The following is a 17,843-nucleotide window of genomic DNA, read 5'->3' as shown; positions in this document are numbered from 1 at the left end:
CAGCTGCACTGGGTGCCTCGTAGTACCACATACTGAAGGTCAGTCCTTTTGCTACAGTTAATCCATTAACTGTTAGGAAAGTGTTGATTCAGTTACAGGCCCTGTTAAATCCTACTCTCGTTTACGTAATGGGACTCTGCTTCCGATTACCAGTTGTGATTTTCAAACCCAACAACTGCTTATTCTCCTCTGCTGTCCTGTTTTTATTGAGGCCCACTGAACACTGAATTCTTCATATGGTGTTATTTACACTTGTCTGCTTGGTCTGCCTGAGGGAGAAATCCAAACATACAGCTCTGACCAGGGCATCGCATCTGTCCATTGGATAATGAAAAAGGTTAATGCAACCTTAGTGCCCACACGCACTGTTTCTCACGTTTGATCGAGTAGTACTTCATCGAATATCAAAGCAGGCTATGAAGGCATAATGGTCCAACCGTATATTTCAAACCCAATGCGTTTCTACCATTGTCAGTGTTAAAACCACACTCACATTCCTGTCAGAACATGGCTAAATGTGTGTTACTTGTGGTAGGGATGCTGATGAGAGCAATAGCCTGCCTCCTCCTCCTCCTCCTCCTCCTCCTCCTCCACCATGTCACATCATCGCGAGAATGTCCCATGTGTCTCAACGACTGGGCCATCCAAAATACCCTGGTGAATGAAAAAGTATCTTACCTTGTTGCTCGCAAGTTGTTGCTAGTCGAAAGCCCTGCATTTTACCTTCTGGCCCTTAAAGTACCGTACTTGCTACGCCTTGCTACACGAATGACATGCCCATGCAGAATTACGACCTCCAATTCAGCACAGCAGTTGTAAAATAGCCCAATGTCATGATAGCGTTCTCATCGTATCCTAACTCTGTACAACAAACCACCAAATTTTCGCCCCTGGCAGTGAAATCACCTGCTACACAACCAGCAGGGCAGAAAGGACAGAAGGAATACTCCCGCCAAGACACTCTACGTGCCCCCAGCCGACAAACAACCGAGTCTTCATCGAAGACAAATGGTCTTCTCCTTCCCTGACTCGGAGATCCTCTTGAACAGTGTCGCCATGCAATAACCTCACCTGGCCGACCTCAAGTTTGCTGGTGCTCACTGCCTACATTTTTTGCCTTTGATCCACAGGCTGACCCAGGGAGAACACTGACGCCTCAGTAGATCTCGTGGAACAAGATGCTCCAGCCTCTGTGCCCTGTTGCAGTGACTCTTTGAAGGCTGACACTTCCCAGCCACAAAGGTGACTACCCTTCATTTGTTCTCTCCTTCCCATTCCCCATTATGACTCTTCTCCAATGGAACATTTGCGGCATTAGATCCAACAAGGAGGAATTACAGCTGCTCTTGGAAGCAGTGTCCTTGTTTTCTGCCTCCAAGAAACAAAATTGCGTCCTTGCGACTGCTTTGACCTCCTGCATTTGCCCCCCCTCCCTCCCCCCGCTGCCAGGGTCAGCAATCCATCTTGTGGGTGGAGGGGGGGTGGTCGTGCTGCTAATCTGGGATGACATTCATAGCCAAACCACCTCACTGAACACTCAGCTGCAAGCTATTGCAGCCTGTTATCCTTTCTCGCTACACCTTTCCTCTTCCCAGTGTCTACATACCTTCATTATTCGGTGTCACCAAGGCAGACTTCCACCAGCTTATTGGTCAACTGCCTCACCCCTTTTTGCTGCTCATTGACTTTAATGCACACCATCCCCTTTGGGGCTCTTCCAAAACCAGTCAGAGGTGTTCCTCTTGGCTGATCTCAATAAACTCAACATTCTCTGCCTTAACACTGGAGCACCCACATCGCATTAACACTCCATGCACACCTATTCCCATTCGGACCTCTTGTTCTACACTGCCCAGCTTGCCTGTTGTCTACAGTGGTACGTTCTGACGCTTACTAAAGTGACGATTTCCCGTTTGCTATCCGTTTGTTGACTCATACCCCACCTACACGTAAACCCAGTCGTCACCTTTCTAAGGTTGACTGAAGGCATTACTGTTCCCCAGCGACCTTTTATGAACATCATTTCTCCAGTTGTGACCAGGTAAAATACCTTATAAACATTATCCTTACTGTCACAGAACATTACATATCTCGCACTTCATCTTTATCTCACTGTCCCAGTCCCCTAGTGGACTGAGGCATGCCACGACGCGATTCGCACATGGAGTCGTTCTCTCTGCGTTTTTAACCGTCGTCCTACGGTGACGAACTATATTTGTTATGAACAGTTGTGTGCACAATGTCGTCCCATTCCTCAGGGTAGCAAAAGAGCTAGCTGGATTTCATGTACTAGTTCTTTTAACAGTCTCAGTCCCTCTTCTGTCGTGTGGAGCATCTTTCGTCGGCTCTCTGAGGCCAACGTCCATTCCCTGATTTCTGGTCTGACCATAGCAGATGGTCATTGTGCACCGTACTGCTGTCTCTAACACCCTTGGGCCGCTACTTTTGCAGATATTTCGAGCTCCACTCACTATCACCCCGCCTCCCTCCTTCAGGAGCGAGTGAAGAATGCTCAGGCGACACCCTTCTCCTCTCAGAACCGTGAATACTACTACGCCGCCTCTACTATGAGGAGCTAGATCATGCTCTCACTTCATCCCGATCTTCCGCCCTAGGGCCAGACAATGTTCACATTCAGATGTTGCAGGACCTCTTTCTTGCGGGCAAGCATATTCTCCTCATTACTACAATCGCATTTGGGCAGGTGGCATGTTTCCCAGACACTGGCGTGAAGCCACTGTCATACTCATACATAAGCTTGGTAAGGATAAACACTGCGCAATGTAGATTTCGAGCGCGCCGTTCTGCAGCTGACCATCTCGTCGCTTTGTCAACCATGTATGGTTTTGTGCAGAAATACCAGTCTGTGACCGTGTTTTGTGATTTGGAGAAAGCTTCACCCACCTGCTGGAGGACTGATATCCTCCGTACTCTATACACATGGGTCTTCCGAGGCTGCCTGCCCCATTTCCTTCAGGATTTTGTAAAAGGCGGAGTTTCCAAGGTACGTGTGTGTTCGGCCTTGTAGGACACCTTTATCCAGGAAAACGGGGTGCCTCAAGGCTCTGTCCTGAGCGTCGTCCTTTTTCCTATAGCTATTAACCCAATTATGACCTGTCTCCCGCCAGGCATCTGTGCTTCCCTTTTCGTTGACTGTACGATCTATTGCAATTCTCCGCAGACTTGTTCCCGTGAGCGGCTTCTTCAGCGACGTATTGACCATCTTTACTCGCGGAGAATCGACAGTGTCGTTCATTTTTCCATTGACAAAACCGTTCGCATTAATTTCTAGCAGTATAGTGGGCTTCTTCCAACGTCTTTACATCTTGGTTCTGTTGCTCTTCTGTTCGCTGAAACTACGAAATTCTTGATAGAAAACGTTCTTGGTCCTCCCACGTGCCTTACCTGGCCGCACATTGTAGCCAGTACCTAAGTGTCCTACGTGTTCTAAGCGGTACTTCCTGCGGAACGGATGTGATCACCCGCCTGCGTTTGTACTGATCCCTTGTCCGTTGGAAATTAGACTGTGGAGTTTAGTTTATTCACTTGCACGTCCGTCCATCTTACGCCATTTTAATTTCATCATCGGGAATTACGTTTGGCCATTGGCGCCTTTTACACTGGCCTGCTAGTCTGTGCAGAAGCTGTGCAACTACCACTGACATACCGGCATGATGTTCTTCTGAGTGGATACGAATGCCATTTCTGCCATGCCCGGCCACCCATCCTATGCCACATTTTTCGATGACTCCCTTGACCGCCAGATTGGGGCACGCGCTTTTTCTGTGTTACCCTCCGGAATCTGCTTTCGGTTGCTGCTGCGGCAGCTTAATTGCACGCTACCTGCCGTGTTCCCGACGGTTGTGAATCCTTCACCACATTGGCTTTGTGCAACCGCCCATGTCCATCTTGGACTTCATTCGCTTCCTAAGGAAACTATTCAGTTTCCGATCTGTCACTGTAAGTTTGTCGACATTCGCAAGCGTCTTAATGATAGCATTTTCAAGTACTCTAATGGTTGTAAGACTGGCGTCGGGTGTGCCTTCGTCATTGGCATCGACCATTTTCGGTATCGGCTTCCAGATCACTGCTCAATTTTTACAGCAGAGATCTTTGCTCTCTCCCAGGCCATCCAGTACACCCGGCGACTTAGGCTTTTCAATCATCATATGCTCCGATTCACTCAGTGCCCTTCGGAGCCTCTGTGTGCTGTTCAGTCCACCCCTTAGTGCAACGGGTCTAAGGAAGCTTCCACTGACGCTGCTGCCAAGGCTGCAGTCTTCGTACCTCGGCCCGCTAGTTGTTCCATTCCCCCCCATGGTCTCTGTGTTGCCGTCTGTCAGCAGGTGGTGTCACTTTGGGGAACAAGCTCCGTGGAATTAAACCTCTCCCTGGGGAACAAGCTCCGTGGAATTAAACCTCTCCCTGGGGAACAAGCTCCGTGGAAGTAAACCTCTCCCAGCGTCTTGGACAACCTTTAGGCTCTCACTAGGTTGCGTATTGGGCCCTGTCTTTTTAGCCATCGCCATTTGTTAAATTGTGCCCGTTATCAACAGCATTTAACGGTTCGTCATTTCTTGATCTAATGCCCCTTTTTTAACCGCTTACGTTCGAGTTTGCTTGCCGTCTGCGTTATCCGCCGTTTCAGCGAATGACATGAGGGCTGTTGACCGCGTTTTACTTTTTATCCGTCGTAACAGTATGGCGAAGGACACTTAATCTTTGGTTCGGGTTCTCCGCTGTCTCTACGGGGTATTTCCCGTACCTTTCTCAAAGAGCAGGTCCTTATTCTTAGCTCTTTCCTTCCGTTGATTGGGCTTAACGTCTAGTCGCCTTTAAATTCTTTTTCGTATTAGTGGTCTAAGGTTATGACATAGGCGCTTATGACCTCAGTAGTTTTTCCACCCGAAAACAAAAAAACTTACTTCCTGTGCTAAGTTGATGATTCTTGATATCTCAGAATGTGTCCTGTCAGTCGATTCCTTCTTTGAGTCAATTACGCCACAAATTCCTTTTCTCCCCAATTTTCTAGGTACCTCCTCATTAGCTACGTTATCTACCCATCTAATTTTCAGCATTATTTTGTCGCACTGCGTTTCAAAAGCTTTATTCTCTTCTTGTCCAAACTATCGTCCACGTTTCACTTCCATACAATGCTACACTCCATACAAATACTTAAAAAGGGGGGGGGAGGGGGTAGACCAGGGTGGCGTTAGAGTTTGGAACCGATATTCATGATCTTGTCAAGAAAATAGCAAACAAATTAAAAATCTTTTATTGTTCACCCTTTTTAAGTAAAAAACATGCACTCGGAGGACATTACACGACATAGACGAAAGGCCTTCGCGGACTAAGAGGGCGGCTGGTGGGAGCTCTGAACGCCACAGTTTTCCGCCTAGAACACAATTAAAAAAAAGTGTTGAACTGTTTTAACAAACTGGCGGCAGTCTGAAATAAGTAAACTTTTCGACAAAAAAGTCGTTGTAAAAACGTTCACGAAAAACTGAAATTAAAATATATCGCAAAAATCGTACGTACTATAGTGAAAAAACGCAGACTCACAAGTTACGAAAAGGTATAATGTAACTGCATGTGTTCTTGATGAGTTATAGTTCCTGGCAAATTGAAAAATGTTTTTCTTCGTCGAATCTAGCTTTTGAAGTTTCGACTTGTGTTTTCTTTAATATTGAAATTGCGCAAACCTGTAATTGGTAATGCCAGCACCGGCCTTGTTTTGGCCGATGCCGAAACACTCATTTTGATGAATTTATATCTATTAACTGGCTCCCGCTTACCAGTCCAAGCGTTTCTTGCACGATTGCGATTACTTTTCGAACCTTTCCTAGCCATATAAATACGTTTGCTATTTTCAAGCACTCACATTTTACTTCGTATAATAAACAAACGAAATAAGTAGACTTGAGGCATGACAGTGCTTTGACTGTTTACCATAAAAAATCATGTTACGGAAAGAAATCTTCTTGAGAATAGTATTTTACTTGTTTATAACGCCCTCTGTGATACTATCAGAAACTGACAGGTCCCGTAGTCCGTAGTTAACTATTATGCTATGACATCGGTTGCATTCAACCGCTCGGATGCGCCAGACCCCCATGCACTGAAAATTATCGCATCATCAGTTTGAAAGAATCTTAAGAACAGACACTCTAAGAAATATTGTGAGCCAATAAAAAGAAATTGGGCTCAAAAGCAAATTTCTGTTCCCTTCACCGTCTTGCAGAGATCGTTAGATTCATTTGGGGGAAACCCCAGTTATTCATGTTGGTCTTGCAACGCAGTTCAAGGTGTAGAAACAAATTTGGTTTCAACTTCCGAAATCTCGCGTTGGAAGTGGCGTAGTTTGTAAACCGTAGTAGTAAAAAATAACTTTAACAAAAACTCTGCCATCTGGAAGGCCGTGACATGGCAACTATCTTGTTGTAAAATAGCATTCACCTAGTATCTGTGCTGAACAATTGTACACATTTGAAGAGAAGCCGTTAAACCTCGACGAACTTGTTGCACTGAACAGGGAGGCGGTTCGTGCAGAGATTTGTCATAAACACGAGCTGCTGTCAGGCCCAGCGTATACAGAAGCGTAGCGGTCTGTCAGACACAGTCGGAATGCAGTGGGATTTACAACCTTGGAACTGTGCAGGCCGCCATCGGCAGCCCATAGCTGAAAATCCAGCTGTCCGTTAGAGCATGTCCCTCCATACAGCAGTCGTCGTCATTGGAACGTGCATTGCCAGCATTTTTGTCAGCTATCTCCAGAATTGTCTTGTCAAATCTCGGCATTACCGTCTGGTGTTTGTCATCAAGAAGCTGTTAGAGAAAGCGACTAATATTGCAGACATAATTTTTTTGTTGAAGTCTTTGTTAAGGGCAGATATGCTTTTTATTCTTTTTTAACACAGGTCTAAATTTGCTACGACCTTCTCGTACAACGTTAGGAGCGACGTGCTGCCTTGCGAGACAGGGAGATCCATATCGAATCCACTTGGAGCAGTGACAATCGGGGCTCGTACACCGGTCACCCTGTCTGTTTTCAGGCGATTTCCCAAGCTCGTTTAGGCAAATGCTAGGCTGGTCTCAAACTTCCGCATCAGAGAATAAGATTTTAAAAAATTTAAAATACAGTAAAACAGAATAAAGGCTACACTATTCAGACAGATGGCGCACACGAGTTTTCTCCCATGGGTTACACTGAGAACTATGGCCCCAGGAAGTGCAACCAACAACAGAGTTAAACACTAGGAAAAAGTAAGTTCACATTTTCTGGTATTTTTCGAAAGATTCCATCATGCATGCAGCTGTTTATTTTTAGTGTTTTTTCGTATTACTGTACAGTTTAGGCCGTGGACTATTTAAAATCACCCGTTAGGGTTTTTATGAAACGGTATTAAGTCTTCAATATATCACTTTTAGTTAAAATCGGTGATTGAACAGAATAGAAGTTGCGCTAGATATAATGACTAATATAAATTTGTTAGCTGTTTTATCACAAAATATGCATTTGAAAATTCGCCGGTTCAGCAGATAGTGGTATTACAGAGAACTTAGGACAATGGGACAGTGCATATTTAGTGATGAACATGTTCATTGTGTTCCATATGTAATTGCATTCGTATACGATTAAGCCCAGCGGGTAAATTTAATGATATTTAGACTACAGCAGTGTGGAATCTATCAGTTACAATAAACAATAAAATATGGTAACACATCACATAAACATCCATATCAATACATTTTATAAAAATGGATGTTTGTATGTTCCACATCTCCTCCTAAACCGCCGGACAGATTTCAACTAAACTTGTTTCACGCATCCTTAGTGTTAGACAACAATCGCTGTGGGGGCAAGAACCACCTATCTATCGTAGTTCATAAACAGTAATATGCGTGAAAAACTGCCGCGTCATGCCCGATGTTTAAATTTTTTACTTCGTCTTCTTTGCCATTAACTCTATTTGCAACATATTTCAGACAGTATCCACATACGTCGCTGAATGTACCTGCTCAAATATGTCGTTGTACGACACACAGCTCAAGAGATATGACGTCATCAACTGTAAGATGCTCATGAAGCTTTAATAAATTTATTCTTTACTGCTAAGACGCTCGTGCAATAGACTCAACTTCAAATCCCTGACACCTGGCAGCTCTTTTGACAGCTTTAAACTGCGAAGCGTAAACGCCTACAGGCCAAGAAAAACACCACATAGCCTTTTACTGAAAGTGTGCGCGCCAATTACATTACTACGAAACCTCGATCAGCCAAAACAGGCTGTGCCAGGAAGATGTTGGGCAATGTGCTTGAAGCTATCGTCTTAACAGGAAATGGAGAGAATGAAATAGTGTATATCCCACATATATTCCTTGCTCAGACAGATCTCCCCTTTCAATTCAAGAGAGTGCAGTTTCCAATGAAACTTACACCTGCCATTACAGTTAAGTCACAGGAGCAGTCTAGCAGTCTATCAGTCTATTAAACACTGCGGAGTGGATTTGACAACTCCATGTTTTTCTCATGGACAACTTTGTCGCTTCCTCAAGGGTAGGCTCACCCAAGAATTTATACATCCTAACTCCTGGACATGTAATTAGAAATATTGATTATAATCAAGTTCTGAGTTAACCAAACATTACAGAGAATTTTTTTTCTTTATATACAATGTTTTCTTAATTTGGATACGGTACTTGCACGCTTGTACATTAAGCGTATTTCCTTCTACCACTGTTCCATAATTTCAAAGGTATTTTCATGAATACATGGAAATGAAATTTTTTCGATATTATACTATTTTCGTTTCTAATAGAAAATTGGCAAAATTAATACCTAGTCATTTAGTATTTAAATAAGAGGTGTCCATCCGTAAATGTAACGATGTAAAGCGACATAAAGCTGCTTTATCACAGCACGTTCTCAGAGTTGTCGGGCTTACTGTCATTTCTTCCAAAGACAGTCATGTTTACTCGAACTGCTATGTTTAAGGTAAACTATGTCAACAAACACTTTGCGACAATTTACTGATGGAACTTTGAGACGTGGGGCTATGTATACGTGCTTCACTTCAGGTATACAATGTGCCAAAATCATAGCCCTGATTTTGAGCGAATTAGTCAACGGGAAAAGGAAAACCGTTAGTTTAACGTTCCTTTCATGAAACCATTAGAGACGGGGACCAAGTTCGGATTGAGGGTGGGTAGGGAAATCGGCTGTGTACTGTTCCAAGGAACCATAGCAGAATTTTCCTTGATAGATTTAGAGAAACAGCAGTAAACATACAGCTGGAGGAATTAACTCCACTCCTTCCAATGCTAGTTCAGTGTCTTACCTCTGCGTCACTTCGCTCTTTAGGAATCAATGGAGAAAAATAGCATTAGTGGGGCGTGGTTAATGTTGTTAGTTTTGCGCAGGAAAGCATTCCAATGGAGTTTCAAGTCGGCCGGAGTGGCCGTGCAGTTCTAGGCGCTACATTCTGGAGCCGAGCGACCGCTACGGTCGCAGGTTCGAATCCTGCCTCGGGCGTGGATGTGTGTGATGTCCTTAGGTTAGTTAGGTTTAATTAGTTCTAAGTTCAACCAGAGTTCTATAAAATTATCTGGTAAGGAGCACCGATCACTGAAATGTTCCGTAAGAACAGATTGTGAAACATTTTTGTCAGCTATGTCTAGGACGATACATGAACAGCCGACAAGTCAATTTTCACGGCTTTTACCCACAATACTTTATACATTAACTGCATTGGTGTAAGGGTTGCATTCAGTACAGAGTTGGTTGCGTCATTCTGTATGCACAGGTGATTGACGGACGGTGACTCAGAACACCGGAAAGCTGTTAGCTGGTTGGAGTTGTTATTGACAGAGGTTTAATTAAAGAGAATAAACCGAATTTGTTACCGTGGAGTTGTATTGATTCTGGGCATCTGATGGAAGTGTTCATGAGCCAGACGGGATAAGTGAGCTGTGGCTTTAACCTGTAGGAACTGCCTGTGTACGCGATGATATGAGATTTTCCATCGTTGTGGGAAGTACGCCTCAGTGTACAGGGGCGTATTTAATTGGAGAGGAAACACATTTGGCCCGGTTAACAAGTCACTGACTTGTGACCTTTCAAAAGTTTACATTAAATATGTATTGATGGCTTTTCACGACTGTAGCACGGGAATTCTCGGCGCTCCGTACAGGACTATAACGACTACTGAGAATTCCGGTTCAGGTGACACAGGCTTCATCTGACAAAAGCAGTTGTGCAGAAAAGTGAGGACCGTGCGAACTACACATTTTGACCCATTTGCACAATACCATTTAAGCCTAAAAGCACGAAAAATTAAAACCTGCACGTCTCGTGAATGGTTTGTGAGTGGCTGTTATTAATGTCACTTTCCAATACCGCGCCTTCTCTTTAGTGTAACTACGTACATAAAGTAATCCATTTATAATGTCTTACAGACAATAATTCGATGGGTGTAGTATTCCACTGCCAATAACGCGTCTGGCTCCATAACTTTCGAATCAGTCGTTCCCTCTTGCTATTGTGCGCTCACACACGTATCCATCATCATGATCATCATCATTATCAAGTCCTTCCCGGACCATCGTTCCGTATCTCAAATGGATACGCTTGCCCTTATTTACAGTTCCTAGGAGTTGTACCTTCATTGAGGAAACATCTTGTAGAAGGTAATCTGGTGTTGTGGTCTTCAGTTCGAAGCGTGGTGAATTGCAGCTACCACACCAGTCTCATCTCTGTTGTGCCTACATTCATTTGAACCTACGTAGTGCTGTCAAGCTTTAATCTACATCTACAATCTTAAACCCCCTCACATCCTCCTGTTACCAAATTTACGATTCCCTGATTCCTCAGAATGGATTCTATCAACCAATCCCATATTTTAATTAACTAACGTCATAAAATTCGCTTGAGTACCACTTCAGTACTGACACGATCTCTCCATCTAATACTCGGCTTTCTTTTGTGGCACCGTATTTCAGAAGCTTCCATTCTCCTCCTGTCTGAACTGCTTATTGCCCGTTTCACTGTCGTACAAGGTTACACTCGCATTCGGGAGGACGACGGTTCAATCCCGTCTCCGGCCATCCTGATTTAGGTTTTCCGTGATTTCTCTAAATCGTTTCAGGCAAATGCCGGGATGGTTCCTTTGAAAGGGCACGGCCGATTTCCTTCCCAATCCTTCCCTAACCCGAGCTTGCGCTCCGTCTCTAATGACCTCGTTGTCGACGGGACGTTAAACACTAACCACCACCACCACCACAAATACCTTACTCTTGCTAGTGTGCGTTTTATACCCTCTATATGTCGGCTATTGTCATTCATTTTGCTGCCCGGATGACTAAATTGGTCTAATACTTGTAGTGTCCCATTACCTGATCTGATTCCATCTTCATCACGCGATTTAAGTAGACTACATTCAATTACCCTCGTTTTACATTTGTTGTTCATCTTACAGCCTCTCTTAAAGACAGCCATTCCATTCTGAAAGAATGAAAATTTCATTGGGAAAACCTCATTTTATTTCTTGTAGCCGAACTTCAGTTCCGCTTCAAAATTTCTTCTTAGTTTGTTTTACTGGTTACTCAGTGTGCGTATTGTATATCAGTGACAGGCTACAACCGTGTCTCACTCCCTTCTAGACTACTGGCTCCCATTCATTCCCTTCGACTTTTATAAGCGCAGTCTGTTTTTTGTACAAGTCTTAGATGATCTTTAGCTCCTGTATTTACAGGGTGTTTCAAAAATGACCGGTATATTTGAAACGGCAATAAAAACTAAACGAGCAGCGATAGAAATACACCGTTTGTTGCAATATGCTTGGGACAACAGTACATTTTCAGGCGGACAAACTTTCGAAATTACAGTAGTTACAATTTTCAACAACAGATGGCGCTGCAAGTGATGTGAAAGATATAGAAGACAACGCAGTCTGTGGGTGCGCCATTCTGTACGTCGTCTTTCTGCTGTAAGCGTGTGCTGTTCACAACGTGCAAGTGTGCTGTAGACAACATGGTTTATTCCTTAGAACAGAGGATTTTTCTGGTGTTGGAATTCCACCGCCTAGAACACAGTGTTGTTGCAACAAGATGAAGTTTTCAACGGAGGTTTAATGTAACCAAAGGACCGAAAAGCGATACAATAAAGGATCTGTTTGAAAAATTTCAACGGACTGGGAACGTGACGGATGAACGTGCTGGAAAGGTAGGGCGACCGCGTACGGCAACCACAGAGGCCAACGCGCAGCTAGTGCAGCAGGTGATCCAACAGCGGCCTCTGGTTTCCGTTCGCCGTGTTGCAGCTGCGGTCCAAATGACGCCAACATCCACGTATCGTCTCATGCGCCAGAGTTTACACCTCTATCCATACAAAATTCAAACGCGGCAACCCCTCAGCGCCGCTACCATTGCTGCACGAGAGACATTCGCTAACGATATAGTGCACAGGATTGATGACGGCGATATGCATGTGGGCAGCATTTGGTTTACTGACGAAGCTTATTTTTACCTGGACGGCTTCGTCAATAATCAGAACTGGCGCATACGGGGAACCGGAAAGCCCCATGTTGCAGTCCCATCGTCCCTGCGTCCTCAAAAAGTACTGGTCTGGGCCGCCATTTCTTCCAAAGGAATCATTGGCCCATTTTTCAGATCCGAAACGATTACTGCATCACGCTATCTGGACATTCTTCGTGAATTTGTGGCGGTACAAACTGCCTTAGACGACACTGCGAACACCTCGTGGTTTATGCAAGATGGTGCCCGGCCACATTGCACGGCCGACGTCTTTAATTTCCTGAATGAATATTTCGATGATCGTGTGATTGCTTTGGGCTGTCCGAAACATACAGGAGGCGGCGTGGATTGCTCTCCCTATTCGCCAGACATGAACCCCTGTGACTTCTTTCTGTGCGGACACTTGAAAGACCAGGTGTACCGCCAGAATCCAGAAACAATTGAACAGCTGAAGCAGTACATCTCATCTGCATGTGAAGCCATTCCGCCAGACACGTTGTCAAAGGTTTCGGGTAATTTCATTCAGAGACTACGCCATATTATTGCTACGCATGGTGGATATGTGGAAAATATCGTACTATAGAGTTTCCCAGACCGCAGCGTCATCTGTTGTTGAAAATTGTAACTACTGTAATTTCGAAAGTTTGTCTGCCTGAAAATGTACTGTTGTCCCAAGCATATTGCAACAAATGGTGTATTTCTATCGCTGCTCGTTTAGTTTTTATTGCCGTTTCAAATATACCGGTCATTTTTGAAACACCCTGTATCTCTATCATGCGTATTTTACCACTGGACGTCAATTTGGCGACTTGCGTGTCCCGAATCTACTCCAGTAATCCTACTGCGGAACGGGACATACAGTTCAACGCGGAATCCGAACTGTGTGTTGTTCCCGGCGAATCTATAAGACGACGTCAAAGACGGAAATATTCCGGAGGTGCGACGGAGATACAATCTCGCGAGCTTGAGATTTCCAAGCACTCGCCTTACCAGTAGATCACCAGACACGGCTTCCATACAAGAGTACCTCACACGATAACTAAGACTAGGTACGAAAGGGCGACGTAAAAGATGATGCGCACTAGTTTTGAAAGCAGTCATGAGTTAAGGGCCTGTGAAGCATGTTTATTAATGATTGAAAAATTGTGGGAAAAATTAGATGATCGACTGAAAAGGCCTACACGGCTCCTTCAGATGGCGACTTCTATTCACTATTGTGTGGGAATCAGTCCGGTCGCTATGATAAAATTTTCCATGGTTTCCCTAAATCACTTGGGGATTAAAGTTATGGTTACTTCTGTTGTGACCATACGAAACTACTTTCGTCCGGCCATAACTGTGGGTTTTTTAAATTTCTCTGGGAGAAGTTTCATCAAAGTAGAACACATGTAATATTAGTTCACTTTATTACATAAATGAATAAAGTTTTACTTAACTTTGACGCACTGCTTTGCCACAGGAGTACTGGATAATTTACAACAGTCATTGACTATGAAAGCATCACTTGATGCACTAAGTAACAGACATTTACAGGAGTAAAAATTCATTTGAAACTTTAACAAATCGTTGGTCGTACATTATGACGTTGACTCCTTCAGAGGTGGTCACGAACTGGACTGAGCTCTTGCATGCTGGAGACTATACTGACCTCAACGTGAGGGCGCTGCTACGCTGAGAGGGAGGGCTTGTACTCTGGAGTGTCTTCCACTGGTTGTTGCGGATTGCTTTGGCGTGCCACCGCTATCTCTGGACGATACAACTATTTCCGTACAACCAAAGCTGATTGCTTTTCTCGTGCTTTCCAAAGTAAGCAAATAGTCTGTTTTCGTAATTCAGATTAATCTCTTCATTTGAATTATTTTCTCACAATATAATCGGAATTTTATATTAGAACTGACCAAATATTTATACTTCCTCTTTCTGATTTTGTTTCTTACCTAGGGTGTTTTAATAGCCTTGTTGAATTACCTGTAGAGTTTTACGGCTATGGACTGAGGTGCAGGTTCGGAAAGATATTTGACGATAAAAGAATTAATACTTAAATATATTTTACACGGCATTGCTAGTGTCGAAGCCGCAAGTATGACGGCCCATATGAAATCTGAAATCCTTACCATCGGCATATTTGTAGTTCACAAATCTAATTACCAGCAGACGATAGCTTGAAAGGTGTCTTCCTGCAGAAGCAAGGCGGTTGTTCTTCTGAGTTTTCTGAGGATTTTGTACTGATTTTTAGTCTTGTGCTGTAACGCTTTGGGTTAGAGCTCAGTCTGTCATCACAAAAAGGCAAGTTGCTCCAGGGGCTGTTGTTAATAAACGGAAAATCATTATCGTTAAACTCTGACCAAACTTGTTAAAGCATTTACTCTGCCGAAGCATCACAGTATGGATACTCTCATAAAAAGTGAATACCAACAGCAACAGTGTGCAGCAACACCGTGACTGTGAATGCCCTGACATCAAAATGGTTCGACAGCGCTCTCGAGACATTGAAGTCAGTGGGCGTCTGGTTGATCTATACCAATAGTGCACGTGAACTGACGTACTGCTCTATCACGTCCCCCAACAAAGCTAGATGCACCTCCTTCCGAATGCCTTGTTCAAAAGCGATGCAGGCACTTTCCCAGACAGTAGTATTTTGTTTGGTTGCTACGTAGGTTTAAGAACTTTACAAATGGTTCAGTATTTGCAGATTGAAGCGTAGGGTACAAGTTTAGAAAAATCCATATGATGTATCGAACCAATGATTTGAATGTTTCATTGATTGCTAAGCTGCTACACTTAAGATAAAACAACTGTCGTAGAAAAAAATACTGATATGTGCCTTCTTTGGCAGAACTGAAAGCACAAGCCACATATTTGAATTAGTAATGCGTCATTTGATACCCTTGATTACCTAACCTCTATATTATTGTCTTTTACCACGTTTTTAATGTTTTGTTTTAGACTAGACCCTAGGGGAAAGGAGCCGAGGAATGTTATAGTTGACATGTCAGAACTGTATATATCATACCGAATTATGTGGTAGTAGGGAGTTGAAACACAAATCGTTATGACAAAAACAATTGAGATACGTATTAAATGATAAAACAATAGAGTTCAAAGAGAAATTGAGGCGATTATAAGTCGTAGGTGCAAGAAGAAAGTCAGTAATTCAGTTTTTCATCACGGATTTGTGTAATAATCGTGTGCTTGTAAGAGCTGAAACTAGTCGAGTTATCAGTCAGTCCTAGAATGTTGACAGTTTTATAACTACTCGAATTTGGCCAAATCACGCACAAGTAAAACAGTTGATTTATGAGATCATATTTTCATTTTTTGTGTCTTCCTAATAAGTCTTTATTCTTGCTCTTTTCTGGTCTTTCTTCTGTCCATGTCGCTGTTAGGTGTTTTCTTCCGGAAGCCCTTAAAATTTGTACTTTTACCCTGATTTCATGTCTGTTTTCCTAATTCCTGTACATCTTTAACTTCCACATACCATGAAATTTATGTTATTGGATGTTTGTCACAGGTGTTAAATAATTTTCTGTCATCCTCCTGTTATCCATTCTAAGTGACCATAAAAAAACTGAATGTAACAGGTATGAGAAAGCGGAACATTACATTTTATTACACCTCCTTGTTTCTCAATTTCCAAATTGTATTTTCATATTTGGTACACAATTTCTTTCGAATTCTTCTTTCTTTCTTCTCCAAATTATTAAATAGTTTGACAGTAATATTGACTGTAAAAACTTTGTACGTCAAAAATTGTCGTTCATGCATTTTTAATCACTAAATTTTTTGCGTTATTCCATTGGAAGTCATTTCTCATGCTTGTTTGTTTTCTTTTTCTAGCTTTCAGAGCATCCAGGTTTCACTAGCATAATGTGCAGCAGTCCGAACACGAATTTTAAGAACACTCTTACTTATTTTGAGGTTAGTGTCTAGAAACAAATGCTGACGAAAGCATTTGGAGATTTTTCATGTTTTGTGTGCAAATGGTATTTTGAGTTCCTTAACATTAAAATTTTTCAGTAACAATCTTTTTAGTAGTTTTGCAAATGTGGATTTTGATGGAGTAAATTGTTGCTTTGCGTGCAGACCAAATATTTATTTGCTGACCATATGTAAAAGTGATGTTCTACTTTAGGAAGACAGTAGGTGGAAAGTAATGTTTCAATCAGGTGTTATAAAAAGAGGAATGATATGTAAATGTGAAGTGAGTGGAGATTCATAACTGTTGCGCTATCAGTATTTATACATCGAATCTCTTACGTTCAGAATTTCCGAACAGTCAGGTCGTCATTGGAATCTACAGAGGTTTCTAAGACAGCAGCCTAGAAAGATCTACATAGGCGAGGGTTACTTAAACGCAGCGCCATCCTAGGTAATGAAAATGGTTCACCTCTCCTCATGCGCAAGTTATGAAGTGGTAGCAGCCACAAGTGCACGATTAAGATTCGGTGTAAGAAGAAATTGTGCTTCTTCCTTAGAACTATATACTGGTTATGAGGGCTAGGAGAAAAATTCTAGACCTCAAGGTGAGGTTATTTTTTTTGTTATAAAATGGCCTTGTGTTTAGCCTCAGTCCCCTAAAAACTAAGCTTGCGAATGTTTATAAATTAGTTAACTACTACTGCAAAATCTCATTATTAGATCCAACATTTTTTCCTGCCCAAATTTCTTGATGGGGACAGTGTGGCTCCTCTAGCCATTCGAAATTCAAATCCCTCATACCTTTGCTGTTGTAAATTTTATTTCCGGGCGATAATTGTTCTGTTTTGCAGCTTAGACGTCTCAAGTGTTTCCACAGGAAGTGGTCTAGTAGATTTGCGTAATAACAAGCAGTTATTGTTCAGACTTTACAAAGTAATCAGTAATAAAAACCCTTTTTGAATCTCAGTTAACCGTGGCACCAAATCTTTGCGGACAGATGAAATTTGATTTAGACTTCTTTTTTTCCTGCTTGGTTACAACTTATAACTACTTACCGCTGCATTGTTTCAGAGCGCAAATTATGGACACAAATTATTCACAGTGCTAAGTCAGGAAACAGAACCATTTGTTTAAATGCAATTTAAGTGTTGTCCCATTAGATTGTGGGCCGAATTCAACAAATGAGCTGCTTACCTGGCAAGAAACAGATATACTTCAAATCGCCAGTCCTCCAGCATCATATTGTGTATTTGGACGCAGTTTTCGTCTGTAGATGGTGTATTACGTGGTCTTTCACAGGGGTCGTTGTACAACGATGTACAGCCACGCTTGAATTCAGCTTCTGTTATCGAAGCCAGGGGCAGCTGAGACTTCAGCTAGCGGGCCGTGCCTTG

The 17,843-nt window shown here is 42.8% G+C and overlaps 1 protein-coding gene across 2 annotated transcripts in view; it reads left to right on the top strand.

Annotated features, from left to right (window-relative positions):
• Nucleotides 1–17,843, top strand: part of LOC124619418 (glycerol-3-phosphate acyltransferase 3) — a 203,626-nt gene that overhangs the window by 70,097 nt on the left and 115,686 nt on the right. The window contains exon 2 of one of the 2 annotated variants that reach the window (XM_047145786.1): nt 16,369–16,449. The exons of the other annotated variant lie outside the window; for it this stretch is intronic. Within the exon in view, the coding sequence (XP_047001742.1) occupies nt 16,369–16,449 (81 nt within the window). The remainder of the gene's footprint in view (nt 1–16,368; nt 16,450–17,843) is intronic. 2 annotated transcript variants of the gene reach the window in all.

Source organism: Schistocerca americana, chromosome 6 (genome assembly GCF_021461395.2).
Source record: "Schistocerca americana isolate TAMUIC-IGC-003095 chromosome 6, iqSchAmer2.1, whole genome shotgun sequence".
Taxonomy (NCBI): domain Eukaryota; kingdom Metazoa; phylum Arthropoda; class Insecta; order Orthoptera; family Acrididae; genus Schistocerca; species Schistocerca americana.
The sequence above is the reverse complement of the archived record's forward strand: the minus strand, read 5'-3'. Positions and strand labels throughout refer to the sequence as shown.